This window comes from Cetorhinus maximus, chromosome 14, assembly GCF_964194155.1.
Source record: "Cetorhinus maximus chromosome 14, sCetMax3.hap1.1, whole genome shotgun sequence".
NCBI lineage: Eukaryota > Metazoa > Chordata > Chondrichthyes > Lamniformes > Cetorhinidae > Cetorhinus > Cetorhinus maximus.
The window spans coordinates 16,039,914-16,057,235 of NC_135892.1; the positions used below are offsets into that span (position 1 = coordinate 16,039,914).

The window sequence follows — 17,322 nt, forward strand, 5'->3', positions numbered from 1 at the left end:
ACTTAGATCCTGAAAACAAGTTCTTATGCAACATGAGTACTCCATTATCATTGTTAATACTCTGTATAAAAGAACAGATTTAGCAATTACAACTCGCACCACGTGCCCTGTTTTCTTTAACTGTGGCAGCCCACATCAGTATCTCGAGCTTCTTTACCCACTTCTCAACTTCTGACGAGATAGAACTTATGAAAGAAGGAACGTATTTGCTTTTACGTAGCACCTTCCATGACCTCGGAGTGTACCACGGCACTTTACAGCCTTTGAAGTGTTGCAGTGTGACCCTGATCAATCAGGAGGTGGTGAACTCGCTTAAAATGCATGGAAAAGTCTTGCTTGGGTGCCCTCAGTAAAATTGTTTCCCTTTCACTTAGTTGAAAATGAAGATTGACAAGGAAAGGCTGACCTGTACCTTAACTCCACCTACCGGCCTTGTGGTTCCACAACCCTTAATACCCTTGGGAAACAGAAATCTATCAATTTCATGTTTTGAATTTTCCAGTTGGCCCAGCCACAATCAGCTTTTGGGGGAGGGAAGAGAATTCCAGATTTCCACTCCCTTTGTGAAAGGGAGTGCTTCCTGACATCACTCCTGAATGACCTAGCTCTGACATTAATGTGATACCCCGTGTTCTGAACTCACCCACCAGAGGAAACAGTTTCTCTCCATCTACTCTATCAACTCCTTAACCATCTGAAACACCCCTTACTCTTCTCTATTCAAGAGAAATACAAGCCTAGTCTGTACATGCTGTCCTCACAATTTAACCCTTACAGTCCTGTATCATTCTGCTGAATACACACTTAACCTGCTTAAGGCCAACATATCCTTCCTGTGACACAGTGCCTAGGGCTAAATACAGTATTCCAGATGGGGTTTACCCAGAGATCTGTACAGCTGTAAAGTACCTTCTACCCCTTTGTATTGCAGGCTTCTTGAGATAAGGGTCAATGTTCCATTCGCCTTTTTAGTTATTTCTGTAACTGTCCACTACCTTTAGCGATTTCTGTATTTTTGGGCCCCTTAGTCTCGCTGATCATTCATAGTCCTAGCTTCCCACCAGTTAGAAAATAATTGAATCTATTTTACTTAGGCCCAAAATGGGTGGCCTCACACTTTCCCACAATGAACTCCATCTGCCACAGTTCTTTTTTCCACTCACTTAATCTATCAATGTGCCTTTGCAAATTTCTGCTCCCATCCATGCTACTTACTGTGCCACCTAACTTAGCGTCAACAGCAAACTTAGATATATGGCTCTCTATTCCTTCATTCAAATCATGCATTAAAAATGGCAAAAGTTATGGAGCCAGAACAGATCCCTAGGGGACAATACTAGCCATATCCTGCTAATTTGAGTACATACCTATTTTCTGTCTCCTACCTCCTAACACATTTCCTACCCTTGTCACTAGGTTCACGCCAATTCCATGTACTCTCATGTTTGTAACAGTCTTTTATCGAACCTTGTAAAATAGTTTCCGGCAGCTTAATTAAATAACATCCACAGGCATTCCCTTATCTACAAAATTGGTTACCTCTTCAAAAAATTCTACTAGGTTTGTCTGACGTGATTTCTTACCTTTGACAAATCCACACTGGCTTCTCTGATCAATTCATATTTGTCTACTAAGTCACTGTCACTAATTGCAGATTAGTTAAAACCAGGCATCCAGGTAGTTCCAGTATAAGGCTGTTTGTTAAGTGTCGATTTATGTTTTATCCCACTAACTGTTATGTCCAAGTTTTGATTGTCTCAGCAGAGCTGTCTACAGGAAGAAGGAAACACAACAAGGGCGGGATCATTTCCTCATCTCCCAAGCATGTTTCCTGGCATATTCACTGATGGCAAAGCACTGACAAATGCTGTTGGACTGAAGCACTCAAGCTCACACTTCCAAAAAAAAGAGTACAGTGTGGATCTGAGGGGTGGGGTGAAGAGGGAGAGGGAGAAAGGGCTCAAGGCAAAAAAATAGGAGAACAAATTAAAATAAAAAAAACAGCAGCACATAGTTTAAAAGCATTGCTTTTGATAAAAGTACTCCAACAAAATTAAAATACCTTAAAAAAACTCCCTCTCCGTGGCTCAACCAGACCTGACATTCTCAGTGGATATCCAGGATGGCTTCAGAGTTAACGAGACAGCCTGAAACCAAAGACACTTAATGGTTATTCCATGCAAAAGGAAATTCTGATGCTCGTTGTAAAACCACCAGTGACAACAGACGTTCTGCCAAAATCCATGGTAGCAACACCTTTTTATTAAATCCACACTGGCAAAGTTAAGGAGGGGCACGATTTAACATTTCTATGTTGAAAGGTGACCCCCAAAATAGAATAGATCACACAGCAGCAACAGAGCTCAAAAATATTTTACCTTCAAGTATCATCTCCACCTTTAACAGATAAAAGCAGTGTAAAGCTCATTGAATCCAAAGGCTCGAGAATTGTGCTGCAAATGAAGTTCTCCACATGCTCTTGAAGGCAATTTGAGGTCAAGCGACAGGAGCAGCTGCTTGTGTTTAATTTTTGGTTTGGAGTACGAGCTCATTAATTCCCTTTTTTTCTAAATAATAGCAAATCCACTGCTTTTTCACTCCAACACAAAAGTAATTTTAGCAAAAGAAAACGGGCTTTCAAACTGTTAGTCGTTCTTAAAGGGCGCATCCATTTTCAACCTGAGCTTTGCAACCATTTTTATTCCATTTTTGAAAACCAAGCAAAATAATTTTAAATGGAAGTCATATCTACAAATTGTCGTTACTGTAAGGTAATATTTTGAAGAAACTAGATCTTTACTAGACCCAAGTAGATAAGAGTTTAACTTCCCACAATTTACAATGCATATTACCATCATCCATACACACACACACACTTTTTACTGATTCAGAAATCAGCAAGATTCCTTAAATGTTTTTGGGCTTACTCAGATTCTGCTTCGAGGCGAGAAAACAACTGTGCTTTGAAATAGTAAGGGTACCTCCATGCCTCAAACAGAATTCCATTCGCCAGTCTCCAAAGAGACAGCTTGAAAGTGACTCTGCTGTTCTTAACACCGTTGACCAAGAGCATTTGTCATCCCCATCTCGCCATTGCTTCCTGCTGAAACAGCAGTTAAATGCTATTGCTTGGTGCACACACACACACACACACGCACGCACGACCTCTGTGGTAGTCTTCTTTTTTGAGACGGCCCTTCGGGATCGAGGAGAACATGCTTGCACTCTGGTTCAATGGGATTTGAGATGGCTGCTAAGCCCGATGCACAATCTGCAAACTCAGTCACGTGTGGGGTAGGTGGTGCTTGAAGGGTGGGGCAGATGAGATGTCTAGAGGTTTGTGTGCTCTCTCTGACACCTTGACTTCATCACTGCATATTCCTGATGTCGCTCAGTGTCTTCATGGATAAACCTACTCCATTTTGGTTGGTCACAGGCCAGCGACTCCCATGAGTCTGCAGGGATGTTTCATCTCTTCAGGGATGCTTTAAGGACATCCCTAAAGCCTTTCTGCTGTCCGCCTGGGAGTCTCCTGCTGCAACCCAGTTCCGAGTAGAACAGTTGAGCTGGGGAGGGAAGCTCATCAACGACAGGGGGACAATCAGCGCTTGCTGGAGAGAACATTTTTAATAACTCCCCAACTGAGACACTGCTTTCAACTCCATTCCTCAACACCCAGTCCAGATCAGTCCTAGTGCTACCACTTATTTTCACTTTAATTTATTTTCATTTTTATTCATTTATTCATTGTTTTATCCCCATCTTTTACCCTATTTTCAATCTTTTTTCCCCACCACCGTCCCCTCCTCCCACCCCACCCCCAACAATGGCCATCTGTCACCTGTTCATGTTGTTCTTTTCAGAGTACTTACCCTTGTCCTGCTATTATCACATTCTGCTTTATGACCTTAATGCCACCACCAGCACCTCCTTTAGTCCTTATCACTACTATTAACACCCCCTTTGTCCTTTTGTTCATGACATCTTTGTCAATCTCTCCTTTGCCCCCCACCAATCGCTGGCCTTCTATCCAACTTCACCTGCTCCACCCCCTTCCCCCTTAAACAGTATAAATTTCATCACATTTTTACTTCTCTTTAGCTCTGAAGAAGAGTCATATGGACTCAAAACATTAATTCTGTTTTTCTCTCCACAGACGCTGTTCGGCCTGCTGAGTTTTTCCAGCATTTTCTGTTAAAAAACAAATGTCGAAGAAACGCAGGCTGTCTTAAGCTAAAACATGGTAAAACAGAAAAAGGAACTCAAAGAGTCTATGCTTAATGACAGAGTTCAAGATGAGGTGAGCAGCCTTCGAAAGGAAAAAGAAAACCTGCTGAGAGACCTTCACACGCTACAAGATTGCCTCAGGTCTAAGTTTGTACCTCTGGAAAAGTATGAAGAGAAACAGAAAGAATTCAACACTTCTCTGAATAAACTGAAGGATGAGTTGGCAGGGAAGACACAACATATTCCAGGAGACAGCAAACAAACACAAAAAGGGACAGAAGAGCTGAAGAATCAGCTTACATGAAGTCAAAGAGGCTTTGGAGGCGAAAGTCACAGAATTTTCTAAGAAACAGACAGATGACGAAATTTTGGGAGAATCAACCACTGAGCTCACTCAAATAGAGCTTGCATTTGACAGTAGTCTTGCCAATACTGAAGTCGAAAAGAAGGTCAAGATTAAAGTCAGCACTAGGAAGAAGACACAAATAAGACTTTAATCCTGGCAGCATATGAGTATACTTTCGTACATAGGCTTGGCAGTCAAAACGCAAACGCCAACCACTTTGTCATTGGCCTTTATGAGGAAATGATTAGGATGTCCAGTTCCACAGGAACTTGTTTTATTGTTAAATTCTTTAGATTCCTCGCCGGTATGTGCTCGACAGGTCAGAGGCTGGACAAGTCGGGACCCAGCCCTATCTTAAGTAAAAGAACAAGCGCTTCATGGTTGGTCACAAGAGCCTGTATCTGACGAAATGAAACCATACTTTAACAGAAAGCATGAAATAACCAGCCAGGATGGCATCTTATTGTGGGGAGCATGAGTGATAGTACCTCCAAAGGGAAGAGAGCCACTTTTAATTGAACTACACAGCGCACATCCAGGAATATCCCAAATGAAGACCATAGCTTACAGCTGCCCATGGTGATCTGGGATGGATGGTGAAATAGAAAGTTTAGTGGAGAATTGTGTGCAATGTCAGCAACTGCAAAAGTTGCCATCGACAGCTCCGTTACACTCTTGGTAGTGGCCAGAAAGACCATGGGTGCGGTTACACATTGACTATGTGGGACCTTTCATGGGAACAATGTTTCTGCTCATTGTGGATGCCCACTCAAAATGGATGGACATGTATGAGGTAAAGTCATCAATGTCTTCTGCTACAGTTGAGAAGCTATGTCAAAGTTTCACCATTAACAGACTCTACCAAAAGTACTTGTTTCTGATAACAGCATGGCATTTGCGAGTGCTGAGTTTCGACAGTTTATCAGCCTCAGTGGTGTCACTCACGTAAAAACTTCACCGTGCCACCCTTCCTCAAATGGAATGGCCAAAAAAGCGGTTCAAACATTCAAGGCAGGCATGAAGAAGCTAGCTGGGGATTCCTTAGCAACCGAACTAGCATGCTTTCTATTCCATTATAGGACCACCCCTCACATAACAACAGATGTCACACCTGTGGAGTTATTGATGAAACGCCATCTCAGGATGAGATTCAGCTTAATAATACCAAATTTAGAGGGGAAGGTGGAAAGGAGACAGGGAAGCTAGAAAACTAGACAGGACTGGCATAGTTGCGAGAGGAAATTTACCGTGGGAGAGACAGTATATGTGAAGAACTTCGGAGAAGGACCAAAATGGTTACTGGGTGAAATAAGTGCAGTGACTGGACCTCTATCTTACCATGTGGAGATGGAAGACTGAGTCATACAGAGACATGTGGATCATAGAAGGAAGAGAGAAATAAATCACCAAGAATTGATTCCACCAGTGTTCACGACTGGGTGAGTGTTTCTTGTTGAGAGAACTCAGCCCCAGTGCAGACATGACTAATGTTCCTGTAAGAGTTGAGGATACAGTTCTGCAGGCACCCACCGAAGCACCTGATGTTCAGGCAATTCCAGAAAAGGAGGTTCCTGACAAAGCATCTGAAGCTGTAGAGTTAAGATTTTCTACACGTCTAAGGAAACCCCACACAAACACTGAATTTGTAAATTACTTACTAGTGTAAGTATTTTGTTATCTTTAGAGAATTGTGCTTGTAAATATAAAATATACACCTGAATAAAGGGGGAGGGATGTGGTAATTACGGTTTCATCTAAATGTGTAACATAAAACTTTAAGAAGAATGCTTGTTAAGGAAGATCACATGATCACAGGAGAGTAGCGCAGGCTACCTCAGTAGTCAGTAATTAGTAGTGTAGAGAGAGAGTTTGAAGTGAAAGTACACGTGTGGTTGCTGCTGAATAGCTTTGTAAATAAACTAGAAGTTTTCAACCTAAGAAATGTCTGCTGATCAACTGTATCAATAGCACCGACTTGTCCGCCTCTCACAACAAACTGGGGATGAGGGTCCACAGGATCCAACAAGTAACTACAGAGGAGTCTCCCCATACTGTCTGCCACAGAGAAGACCATTGCAAGGATCCTCCTCAATTGCCTCCTTCCAGTGGCTGAAGAGTTCCTTCTAGAGTCGCTGTTTGGTTTTTGCTCATCAGGAGAGACCACAGACATGATCTTCACCGCGTGGCAAATTCATGAAAAATGCAAGGAACGGCACCATCCACTGTATGTGGCCTTTTTCTCATGAAAGCGTTTGACTCTGTAGTAGGCCACTTTATAATCAGCCTGTCCAGTAAAGGCTCCAGGAATTTTTGCTTTATAGCTCTCCTTAAATGCATTTCATGTCATAGAGCCTCTCCAGTACAATTCACACGATTCATCTGTGCTGCAAATCTACCCTGAAAGTTTTAGGCACGTACATGGCATTGGGTGCCATTCCATGATAATCACATGGCACCTGCAGTAACTTATGCATGTCTGCATGTTGCACTGAGGCAAAACGTGGCCTTAAGGTGGTAGTGGAAGTAATGCTAACCTGATATACTGAACAGAACAGAGACCTTTCTGTGCAATGTCAGAAGAGGAACCGGGTAGTGGAGTAAATGTTGAAACAACTCTGCAAATGCTGACTTTTGCCAAGCATCGTCCTTCCATTTGTATAGCTCACACTCTTATAAGTCATCGATCATTTCACACAGCAAATCATTTTTTTAAATGAGGTGGTGGTGGTATAGGCAAACATTCAGGATTAATAAAAGTTAAATATGCATAAAACTTTGCAAAGCACCAGTTACAAGTCAGAGATAAAAACAAAAAACTACTGTGGATGCTGGAAATCCAAAACAAAAACAGAATTACCTGGAAAAACTCAGCAGGTCTGGCAGCATCGGCGGAGAAGAAAAGAGTCGACGTTTCGAGTCCACATGACCCTTCAACAGAAGGGTCATGTGGACTCGAAACGTCGACTCTTTTCAGTTACGAATCATAGTTGTTTAACCATATATGTCTACAGATAGCATTTGCTAAGATTTGCTTACAATATTTGTAGACAAAAATCAGTGCTTAAACCACTGCCTGCCCCTTCTCCTGACGTTGCTGATGAATGTCCTCTTTGCCTCAATGTGGCTTGCGGACATGCATAATCATGTGGCTCCTGCAACAAGCGTCATTAGCTCAGTGAAACAGCTAGGGCTGAGTGGTTTGCTGTCAAAACAGGGGCTCCCTATACCGAGAACCTAGTTGAAACAGCTGCCATACTGATCGCCACAGAAAGCTTTGCTCTGCAGAAAACTGCTCCTGTTTTCACTTTGGGTGTAATTGCTTTTCACAAATCTACAGATGCTCCCAGCAGCATATGCAACCGGTTGATTGCCGGTGTCAGGATTATGACGAAAGACTGGGGAAATGAGAGCTTTCAGGCTGGAACGGTGGTGCCCGAGTGGCGATCTTGGAGAGGAGTATGATATGGCATTCCAAATGAACATTTCCCATACTCCTTTAAAGTAAACTGTGGGAGTAGGATAAGGGGGGTGGGCAGGTTGAAATTTCAGGTCTGATGTCAGGTGGTATGGACTCATGCGGAGAGTAAAACCCTGTAATCAATGCAGAAAGGATTAGAAACAAAAATAAAAATACCTGCAAAAACTCAGCAGGTCTGGCAGCATCTGCGGAGAGGAACACAGTTAACGTTCTGTTGAAGGGTCATACGGACTTGAAACGTTAACTGTGTTCCTCTCCGCAGATGGTGTCAGGCCTGCTGAGTTTTTCCAGGTATTTTTATTTTTGTTTTGGATTTCCAGCATCCGCAGTTTTTTTGCTTTTATCAGAAAGGATTAGATACAGCTATGGGGAAGAGAGGAGGGTTGTTTTAGATGGATAAATTATTGAAGGGTGAATTAAAATGGGATGAATGGCCTTCTTCATCCATTGTAAAATGTATGATTATATACTTGCATTGCGATCTCCTCTATACAACACTGAACGTTGGTCTTGCAAGATAATGTACTAATTGGATAACAACACTACTCCAAGTCAAGACTAAAAAGCTCTGAAACAGAACCAAGAAGCAAAGACGATAAACAAAATGTAGTCTCTTGGGACTTAGTGATTATTCCATAGCTTTCTGGCACAACCTTTATTTACACCATATAAGTGGTAGAAAAAAAACATTTAATTTGCAAAACTTTTAAGGTCGGAGATCTTTACTAATGGTGACCGTGTCTTGACATTGGAATATATAAACAGATATATCACAGCTGTCGTGGGGCTCAGTAGGAATTTCCTTCACACTGCTAGTAAATCCATCAGTGGTGGAAACACCTTGTTTACTTTTTATTCACAAAGTCTCCTGAGAACTTTGAAAAGTGGTCAGTGCTAGAAAATAAGTTTGACTTTTGTCCTTTAAACTTAATTTGAGGTAAGTGCAGTTTTGGAATAGAATAATTTGCCCAGTGAAGTTATTTAGAGGGGTGCTTGCTAAAAATCTGACCAAGGAAATAAATCTGAACAGGCCAAACATGCAAATAATCCTATAGGACAACCGTCAGTATAACTTCTGCAGCTTTATCACCCTATCCTATATGCCAGCAGCTCCCCAAAGTAACACTTACATATAAAACAATGATTTTTCTTCATGTAAGTCTGCAAACGCCATCCCAGCAGGAGCAAAAACTTGGATGCCTTTACAGAGCTTTATCCAACTCATTTTTATTTATTAAACGAGGTGGTAGTGGAAGTAATGCTAACCTGATATACTGAACAGAACAGAGAAAAAGGCCTAGAAATTGGATCTTGCTGCACCTGTGCTATAGGCATAAAAATGTGCAACTAAGGGTCCAATATGTTGGACAGCGTGCACTCATTTCGCCCGCAATGTTGGTGAAAGTACCATAGTAGGCCGTTCTAGGGCAAGTGCCTGAAACATGCTTTAGGCTCTATGCATATGCAAATAGGGAGCCTTACACCTATTTTGTTCTAAGTTCATTGTGCATGACTGCAGCATGCAGTGTGTGTGCAGCAGTCAATTTCCTGGAACCAGAACTTAACAGGCCTTAAAGGGGCCACTGGGAAGGAAAGTTACTCGCCTTACTTTGGAGCCAGGAGAAGCACTCTTACTCCTTCCGGTGCCACATTAAATCCAGATGCTGCTGCTAGTCACCGCTCCATTGCTTCCAAGGTACCTCTCCCCACTCCTGACTCTCCCTGCCACTCTGGCTGGCATGCAGCCAACCAATCATGCTGCCCCTTGAGGAGTGGGGACTGGCACCTACAACTTGCCTGTGTTAAGCAAATGAAGACCAATGGGCCATAGCCTTGTCACAAACCCCATTAAACACCAGCACTGGGATCGCACTTCGATTCGGGTGCAGTTCAATTTCTAGGCCAAAGACTGCAACTAAAGGGCTGAAACAACAATACAGACTCAGGTTAATTTTGGTTATCCTATGTGTTCTGATCGCAAAAGGGGTTTTGCTTTTTTATCTTCCCCCCCACCCCCCTTTCTTGGAGCTCTATATCCACCTGCTGAGAGGTATGTGGCAGAGGTACAAAGTGATTCATCCTGTGATCTTTCTACATGATTTGGCAGGAAGCTTGTAACATCCCCTCGAATGACTGGCCAGGATTAGGGATCCATGTGCTAAGGTCTTTAATATACTTTTCTACGCCTCCGTTTTTTTGGTACATCAATCTGCTACATCACCAGCTCAGATTCTATGTCGTTTAAAGCTTTAAGAGAAAAAAAAGAGAACTCTTCTTATATCATCAAATGCTTATTAGTCAAGGCCCTGAAGTTAATTGACACCTTTTCCTGCCACATTATCAGGAATATTGAATTTTTCTGTCACTAGTTAAACAGTTCAGGTCGAGGTTACCCAACCTTTACTGCACCTCGATAAAAGCAAAATACTGCGGATGCTGGAAATCTAGAACAAAAACAAAAACAAAAATACCAGCATCTGCAGAGAGGGGTACAGTTGACGTTTCGAGTCCGTATGACCCTTCATCAGAACTAAGGCGTATAGAAATGAGATGAAATATAAGCTGGTAGAAGGGGGTGGGACAGGAGAGCTCGATAGGGGGCCAGTGATAGGTGGAAGAGACTGCCAAAGATGTCATAGACAAGAGGACAAAGGGGTGTTGACGGTGGTGATATTATCTAAAGGATGTGCTAATGGGGACATTAAGGGAAGCACCTCACTCTCTGAAATCTATACTGATTAACTTTTATGGTGTAACCTTTCATCCTAATCGATTACATACTGTTAATGACATCAAGAAATGATGGTAAATTTGGTATATCACTGATTTATTGGAAATGCTAGATGAATTTTCTCTTGTTTTATTGAGGTTAATTGCACACAGACCAATAGCAATCCTGGAACCTTGAAACAAAGTTGTTATTGTTCTGTGTACAATTAGCCTCTATAAAGCTAGAGAGAATTCATCTAGGCTTTCCAATCACGATGACTTATCACATGGCTCCTGCAGGGTAGGGCATCACCGTGTGGATGTCACATGCAGACCAGATCAGAATCAGCTACGATGCTTCCATTGGTTGAAAAGCCTTCTGAAACCCATGGTACAGATCCACTGTCTTCCCTTGCCCCTGTCCTTTGGAACCGGGATTGACTCTTCTATTTAGTTTCACCTATGTCCCGTCTTTCAGAACTTAGTCAGTCAGTTAGTCAGATACTGAAACTTGTTTTGTTGCAGTGCACATGTCAGGAATTTGGTGGTGTTGATTTACCTGATACCAGGGTGAGCCATCTCCTTCAGGAGAGCAGGGTTGGAGTTATTTATGCAACACCCTTAAGATACCTAAATGTATCAGAAAAATCAACACCACCAAATTCCTGACATGTGCACTGCGACAAAACAAGTTTCAATATCTGAATAACTGAATGACTAAGTCCTGAAAAACGGGACATAGGTGAAACTAAATAGAGGAGCCATTGTGGGGTTCAATTAATGTACTTTGAACATTTACAGTACATTATTTTCTGAATTGCCCATTGAACCATTCAAAGATACGGAAATGAAACATAGCTGGGCAGGTTTCCAATTTTGGTTTGCTTGTGCTCTGATTAAGCTATTGCAAAACTAGCTGGTATAAAATCTCACCTAGTCTATGCTCAATGTTTCTCATAGAAACCATGAAAGGATCTGGTGATTTCCCACAGGAGTGTCAGGATATAGATAGTGACAGTTTTCCTAATTTCAGCATTTTACTGCACATCAACGAGAAATGGAAGCAAAGGGTTGGCCAGGAAAGGCTGGTCTAATGCCCATCAAGACACCCAGAATAAATATCTTTTGAATGGTTGGACTAAAATTGCCATACTTTTAGAAAGACATGAAGCACCCTGTCCTTTCCAACCTAACCAATTTTGAATCCACATCAAAAGCCTCAATTAACACTGAAATGTCGCAGTCCTCAGCAGACCGGTTTAATCAATTCTTATAACGCTTAAATACTTTACTCACTTACAAGAAAGGCACAAATGATCCAGCCCCACCCTACGAACACACTTTTTCTTTGGCTTGATCACTGCGTAGAAACGGCTGTCGCTATGGAGGACGCAATGGCAAAGTTTACAACAATAGATCAAATAAATTGCTCCTAATCTAACCAGGAACCAGGAAGGATAAAGAAATTAGGTGTGTCCAAACAATCCGGCTCACCAGAGACTAAGTACTTCTAAGTAAACACCTTCAGAATCGACTTATTGCTTCGACCGATTTAAGGACACACTAATTTTTCCTTGCTGAAGAGATTTTATATGCTGGTAAATGAAAGCTTTCTATTTCGGACACCCAAGCCACAATTTTAACTATTGCCTTATAGTGCTGAAAGTGACTGAATCATCTGTGACTTCCTCAATATATCGGTAACTACTAATCTTACTAATGCTGCTCTTATCTAGGAGGGTGCCAGAGCATAATAATTAGGGGCCATGATCTCCTTGATAGTCCCCTCGTTATGTTTGAAGGCACCTGAAGATCTTCTTAAGGCAGATGATGCAACAATGGAATTGCCTCCCTGTTACGCCACAACATCAGAATATCGCAGCCATTGGCAGATGCCTGGGCCTGCAGACATAATGGATTGCATAGTCTAAATTCCCTTTTCCAGTTATTCACATGCCATAACTGCATTGTAAGCTGACAACTTTGAGATATCAATGATTGGATATCAGTAATTAAAAGGAAAATCTACCTATATAATTGTAGCACATTAAAAACTCTATCCAAAATTCATAATATAAAGCATGGAATATTATTAAAAATGCAAATGCTCTGAGAATAAAGGAACTAAATACCTGTAACTGCTGCACTCCTATTTACTGTGACTGAGAGCTGTGATTACATTGAAAGTAGCAACTTCATCTCCAAAGGTTGATCAATTGTGATTTCAAGTTCAACCACAGTTCTTACCCCTCCTTGTCTGAGCTGAGAATCCAGTACCTAAGCCACATAGAAAACATTTCAAAATTCAGCAATTGCCTTTGACTCCCAACATGCAAACGCCTTGAGGCCACTTCACACGGGTGAGTGCTAAGTTATAAAATCAACACGAGTTTGCGCTGGCATTATGCTCACAGCCATTTCCGGGAATCCATGGGGCTCTCTTTTTACTCAAAGGTTAATAGCAATAATGCAATATCTGCTAATTAATAGACAGTGAAGCAGAGGAGTTAGCGAAGAAAAGTTCTAATGCGAATCTCACATGAAAAGGAAATAAGGTCAATTATCTCCTCATGACACAATTATTGTTGGGAAATTTGAAGCAGACTGCATGCTTTACACAAACCTATGTTTTATGTGGGAATTATTAAAAACAAAGAATTTTTAATGTTTGGATTACAACTGTTTCAATACTGGTGTGGAAGAGATCACATCATATTGACTATTGTTTTATGTATATACGTACAGAATCTTTCACAGAATCATAGAAATTTTACGGCACAGAGAGAGGCCACTTGGCCCATCATGTTTGCGCCAGCTGAAAAACGCGCCACCCAGCCCAACCCCACTTTCCAGCATTTGGTCCACTTGAGGCAGATATCCAGACACCTCTTAAATGAGCTGAGGGTTTCTGCCACTACTACCCTTTCAGGCAGTGAGTTCCAGACTCCTACAATCCTCTGGGTGAAAAACCTTTCCTCATCTCCCCTCTAACCTTTCTACTAATCACTTTAAATCTATGCCCCCTAGTCACTGACCTCTCTGCTGAAGTAAACAGGCCTTTCCCATCCACTCTATCCGGGCCCCTCACAATTTTGTACATCTCAATACAAGCTCCCCTCAGCCTCCTCTGTTCCAAGGAAAATGTTTACCCCAGCCTAAAGCTGCAGTTTTTCAGTCCTGGTAACATCCTCCTAAATCTCCTCTGTACCCTCTCTAATTTCAGACAACAAAATTACAAACTTAGAAAATAGTTTAAGTCTACAGTTAGGAATGCTGATTTAATTTATAAAATTTCCAGCAGCTTGGTTCTTTCTAATATTCTATCTTCCATTCAAGCCCTATATTCATTGTGAACTTTATTTTATTTCAATCTTATATTCCATATTATAGTCAGCTAGTATACTCTTTTTCTGTTAGAAAATATAAAATTCCAAACATTTCATGAAATGTGTTTAGAAGCCTCGCCATCTACAACAGATAGGAGCAGCACCTAACAATAAAGCGGGCTCTGATTGGCTACAATTGGGTCTAGCTCCAAATGGTGTACTTCCATTCAACAAAGCTCTCCATTCCTAAAATTGAGATGGTTGAGGGCAATGTTTGGCAATTTTCTAATACATTTATCCCCTTCAATGTTACCATAATATATATATTATGGTAGTATGATGTGCCTGGACACTTCCACGTTAAGCCATCGGCTAGGATCATTCCATTTCAGTGTGTAATATTATTAGGGATCTCAAAATGAAACGTTTGACGTTAGTACTGCGGACAGGCTCAATTCTTTGGCAAGCAGTAATATCATCAGTTGCAGAAAGAGGTAGTCTCAAAGTCACAGGACAACATTCTAAATCACCCCCCGGAGCACGTCTAGACTGTTAGGGTGGACAACCATGCCAAACTCTAATATTAAAACAAAATCTAAGCAAACAGGTTACAACTATTAGTTTCTAAACATGATACTTAAAAATAAATTTGCATGCATTCTCAACTCAAAGACCTTCATGGTGATGGGATTAGCAAAGCTTTAAAGATGATTACCAAATCAAGGGAAATAAACAAATTTCAAATTGCTTCTGTATCAATTTAAAAAGTTGTATTTACAACGTCCTTCACTACATGAAAGGGGGCCTAACTGCCTCTATCTATTTAAGAGTTTGACAATCTCTACATGACCATTATTTGGAACTTATCCCAAACTTCCCTTCAGTCCAAAGTTTAATTATCTTTATTTAAGACAGATCTTGTTGTCAATGCTCGTTTTTGTTGCGATTCTAATCTATTTAAAAGGTTGAGTCTCCTCAATGTTTCCAAGCGCACTCTGTAATTGAGTATAATAGGGCTTGACTAATTCTTTCAAGGATTTTGAAAACATATTTTTTAAAATGATCTTACATAGCTCTCTTCTAGGCCCTTCAGCTGAAAAGTAAAGAGAGGTGATCTCATTGAGACGGACAAGATTCTGAAGGGGCGTGACAAGATAGACATTGGGAGGTTGCTTCACCCTGGCTGGGGAATCTAGAACATGGGGCACAGTCTCAACATAAGAGGGTCAATCATTTAGGATTGAAATGAGGAGAAACGTCTTCACTCAAAGAGTTAAGAAACTTTGGAATTCCCTGCTTTAGAAGGTTGCAGATGCTCCATTGTTGAGACAGATTTTTGGTCTCTCAGGGAATCAAGGGATACGGGGATTGAAAGGAGTAGTTAAGGCAGGCAGAAAATGAACCATGATTTTATTGAATGGTGGAGCATGCTTAAGGGGCCATATGGTCTATTCCAGCTACTATTTCTTATGTTTTTATGTAATACTTTTCCAGTTTCATCTTTAGAATGAGTGTAATTAGGAAAAGCATAACTGACTTATTACCAGCAATATGATTTGAGGAACTGAGTGGGTAGTTGAATGGTCACACTTTTCTTTCACTTCTGTTCCAGTTTGAAACTCTCCTTTTGCTTCCAGCTGGAAGAAGACTGGAGATCTCAACCCAAATCCAAGCGAGCACATCGCTCAGTGCCTTTCAGCAACAGCTGGTGCCAAAACAGAAAGCGTTCTGGCAAATGCAACTGGAGGCTCTACTGAAGGTGGGAAGACAGACACATTTTCAGAGCGCAATTTAAATGGGAATGCTGGGCCTGGTAACTCCTCCAGCACAGGTTCACCCAAGTTACCTGGGAAAGCCCCAGGGATTCCCCATCCAATGCAGAAAATGTGGGTATGATCGGTCTGCATCCCTTTTTCCTCTTCACTTTGCCAGATTTCCTAGGTGCAGTAAAGCGGAAAGTCTACTTAATTACCTTGACGCCCAGTAAATAGTTACAGCAGTAGCCCTTGAAACTTCAAACTAGAGCCTTTGATAGGACATGACATCCAGCGAAGAGCTGGATTCTTGAGCATATCTAGCTAGCTAACGGACAGTGTATGTGATTTCCTTGGAAGACTATGTATCAAGCCATGTTTATAGGAACAGGAGTAGGCCTCTTAGCCCCTAGAGCTAGTTCCACCATTCAGTGAGATCACCCAAGACCTAACTCCACCCAGATACCCCTCCAGCTCTCATATGTGTCAGAGTTTCTCCAATTCACACTCCCGCACAATGACCCCGAGCTGGAGAGAATTGAGACGGCATCTGTTGCAGATATTGTTCACTCAGAACAGTTTCACTGTTCACAAACTCTCTCACACTGCAGTCTAGATGTGCATCCTGCTTTGCCATATCTTAGTCTAGCTGATTTATATCTACTTTTCAGCTTCTTGTAATTATTTTTAAAAAATATTACATTAACTTGCACAAACACACTAGACAAAATTTTATGTACTCACTCAAGTTCACACAAAGCACTACAAATATGGTTAGCTAGGCCTTAAAAAAAGACAAACCAAGCACTAGGTTTTATTTCTAGAGGGATGGATCATAAGACCATAGGACATAGGAGAAGTAGGCTATTCGGCCCATCGAGTCTGTTATGCCATTCAATGAGATCATGGCTGATCTGATAATCCTCAACTCCACTTTCCTGCCTTTTCCTCATAACCCTCGATTCCCTTACTGATTAAAAATGTCTGTCTATCTCAGCCTTGAATATACTTAACGACCCAGCCTCCACAGCCCTCTGCAGTAAAGAATTCCACAGATTCACTACCCTCTGGGAGAAGAAATTCCTCCTCATCTGTGTTTTGAATGGACGACCCCTTACTCTGAGATTATGCCCTCTGGTCCTAGACTCTCCCACAAGGGGTAACACCCTCTCAGCATCTACCCTGTCAAGCCCCCTAAGAATCTTATATGTTTCAATAAGGTCGTCTCTCATTCTTCTAAGCTCCAATGGGTACAGGCCCAACCAACTCAACCTCTCCTCAAAGAAAATCTCTCCATCCCTGGGATCAACCTAGTGAACCTTCTCTGGACTGCCTCCAATGCCAGTATATCTTTGCTTAGATAAGGGGACCAAAACTCTTCACTGTATTCTAGGTATGGTCTAACTAATGCCTTGTATAGTTTTAGCAAGACTTCCCTGTTCTCTTTGAAATAAAGACCAACATTCCATTTGCCTTCCCTAT

At 41.5% G+C, this 17,322-nt stretch overlaps 1 protein-coding gene across 9 annotated transcripts in view; it reads right to left on the minus strand.

Moving 5' to 3' along the window:
* Window positions 1-17,322, minus strand: part of LOC144689463 (ras and Rab interactor 2-like) — a 152,565-nt gene that overhangs the window by 53,555 nt on the left and 81,688 nt on the right. For 8 of the 9 annotated variants that reach the window (XM_078556569.1, XM_078556572.1, XM_078556568.1 and 5 more), the window contains one exon: window positions 2,063-2,147. In XM_078556569.1, coding sequence (XP_078412695.1) covers window positions 2,063-2,104 — 42 coding nt within the window. In that variant the 5' untranslated portion in view covers window positions 2,105-2,147. Of the gene's footprint in view, window positions 1-2,062; window positions 2,149-17,322 lie in introns of those variants that run through there. The other variant, XM_078556573.1, reaches the window with a different exon arrangement.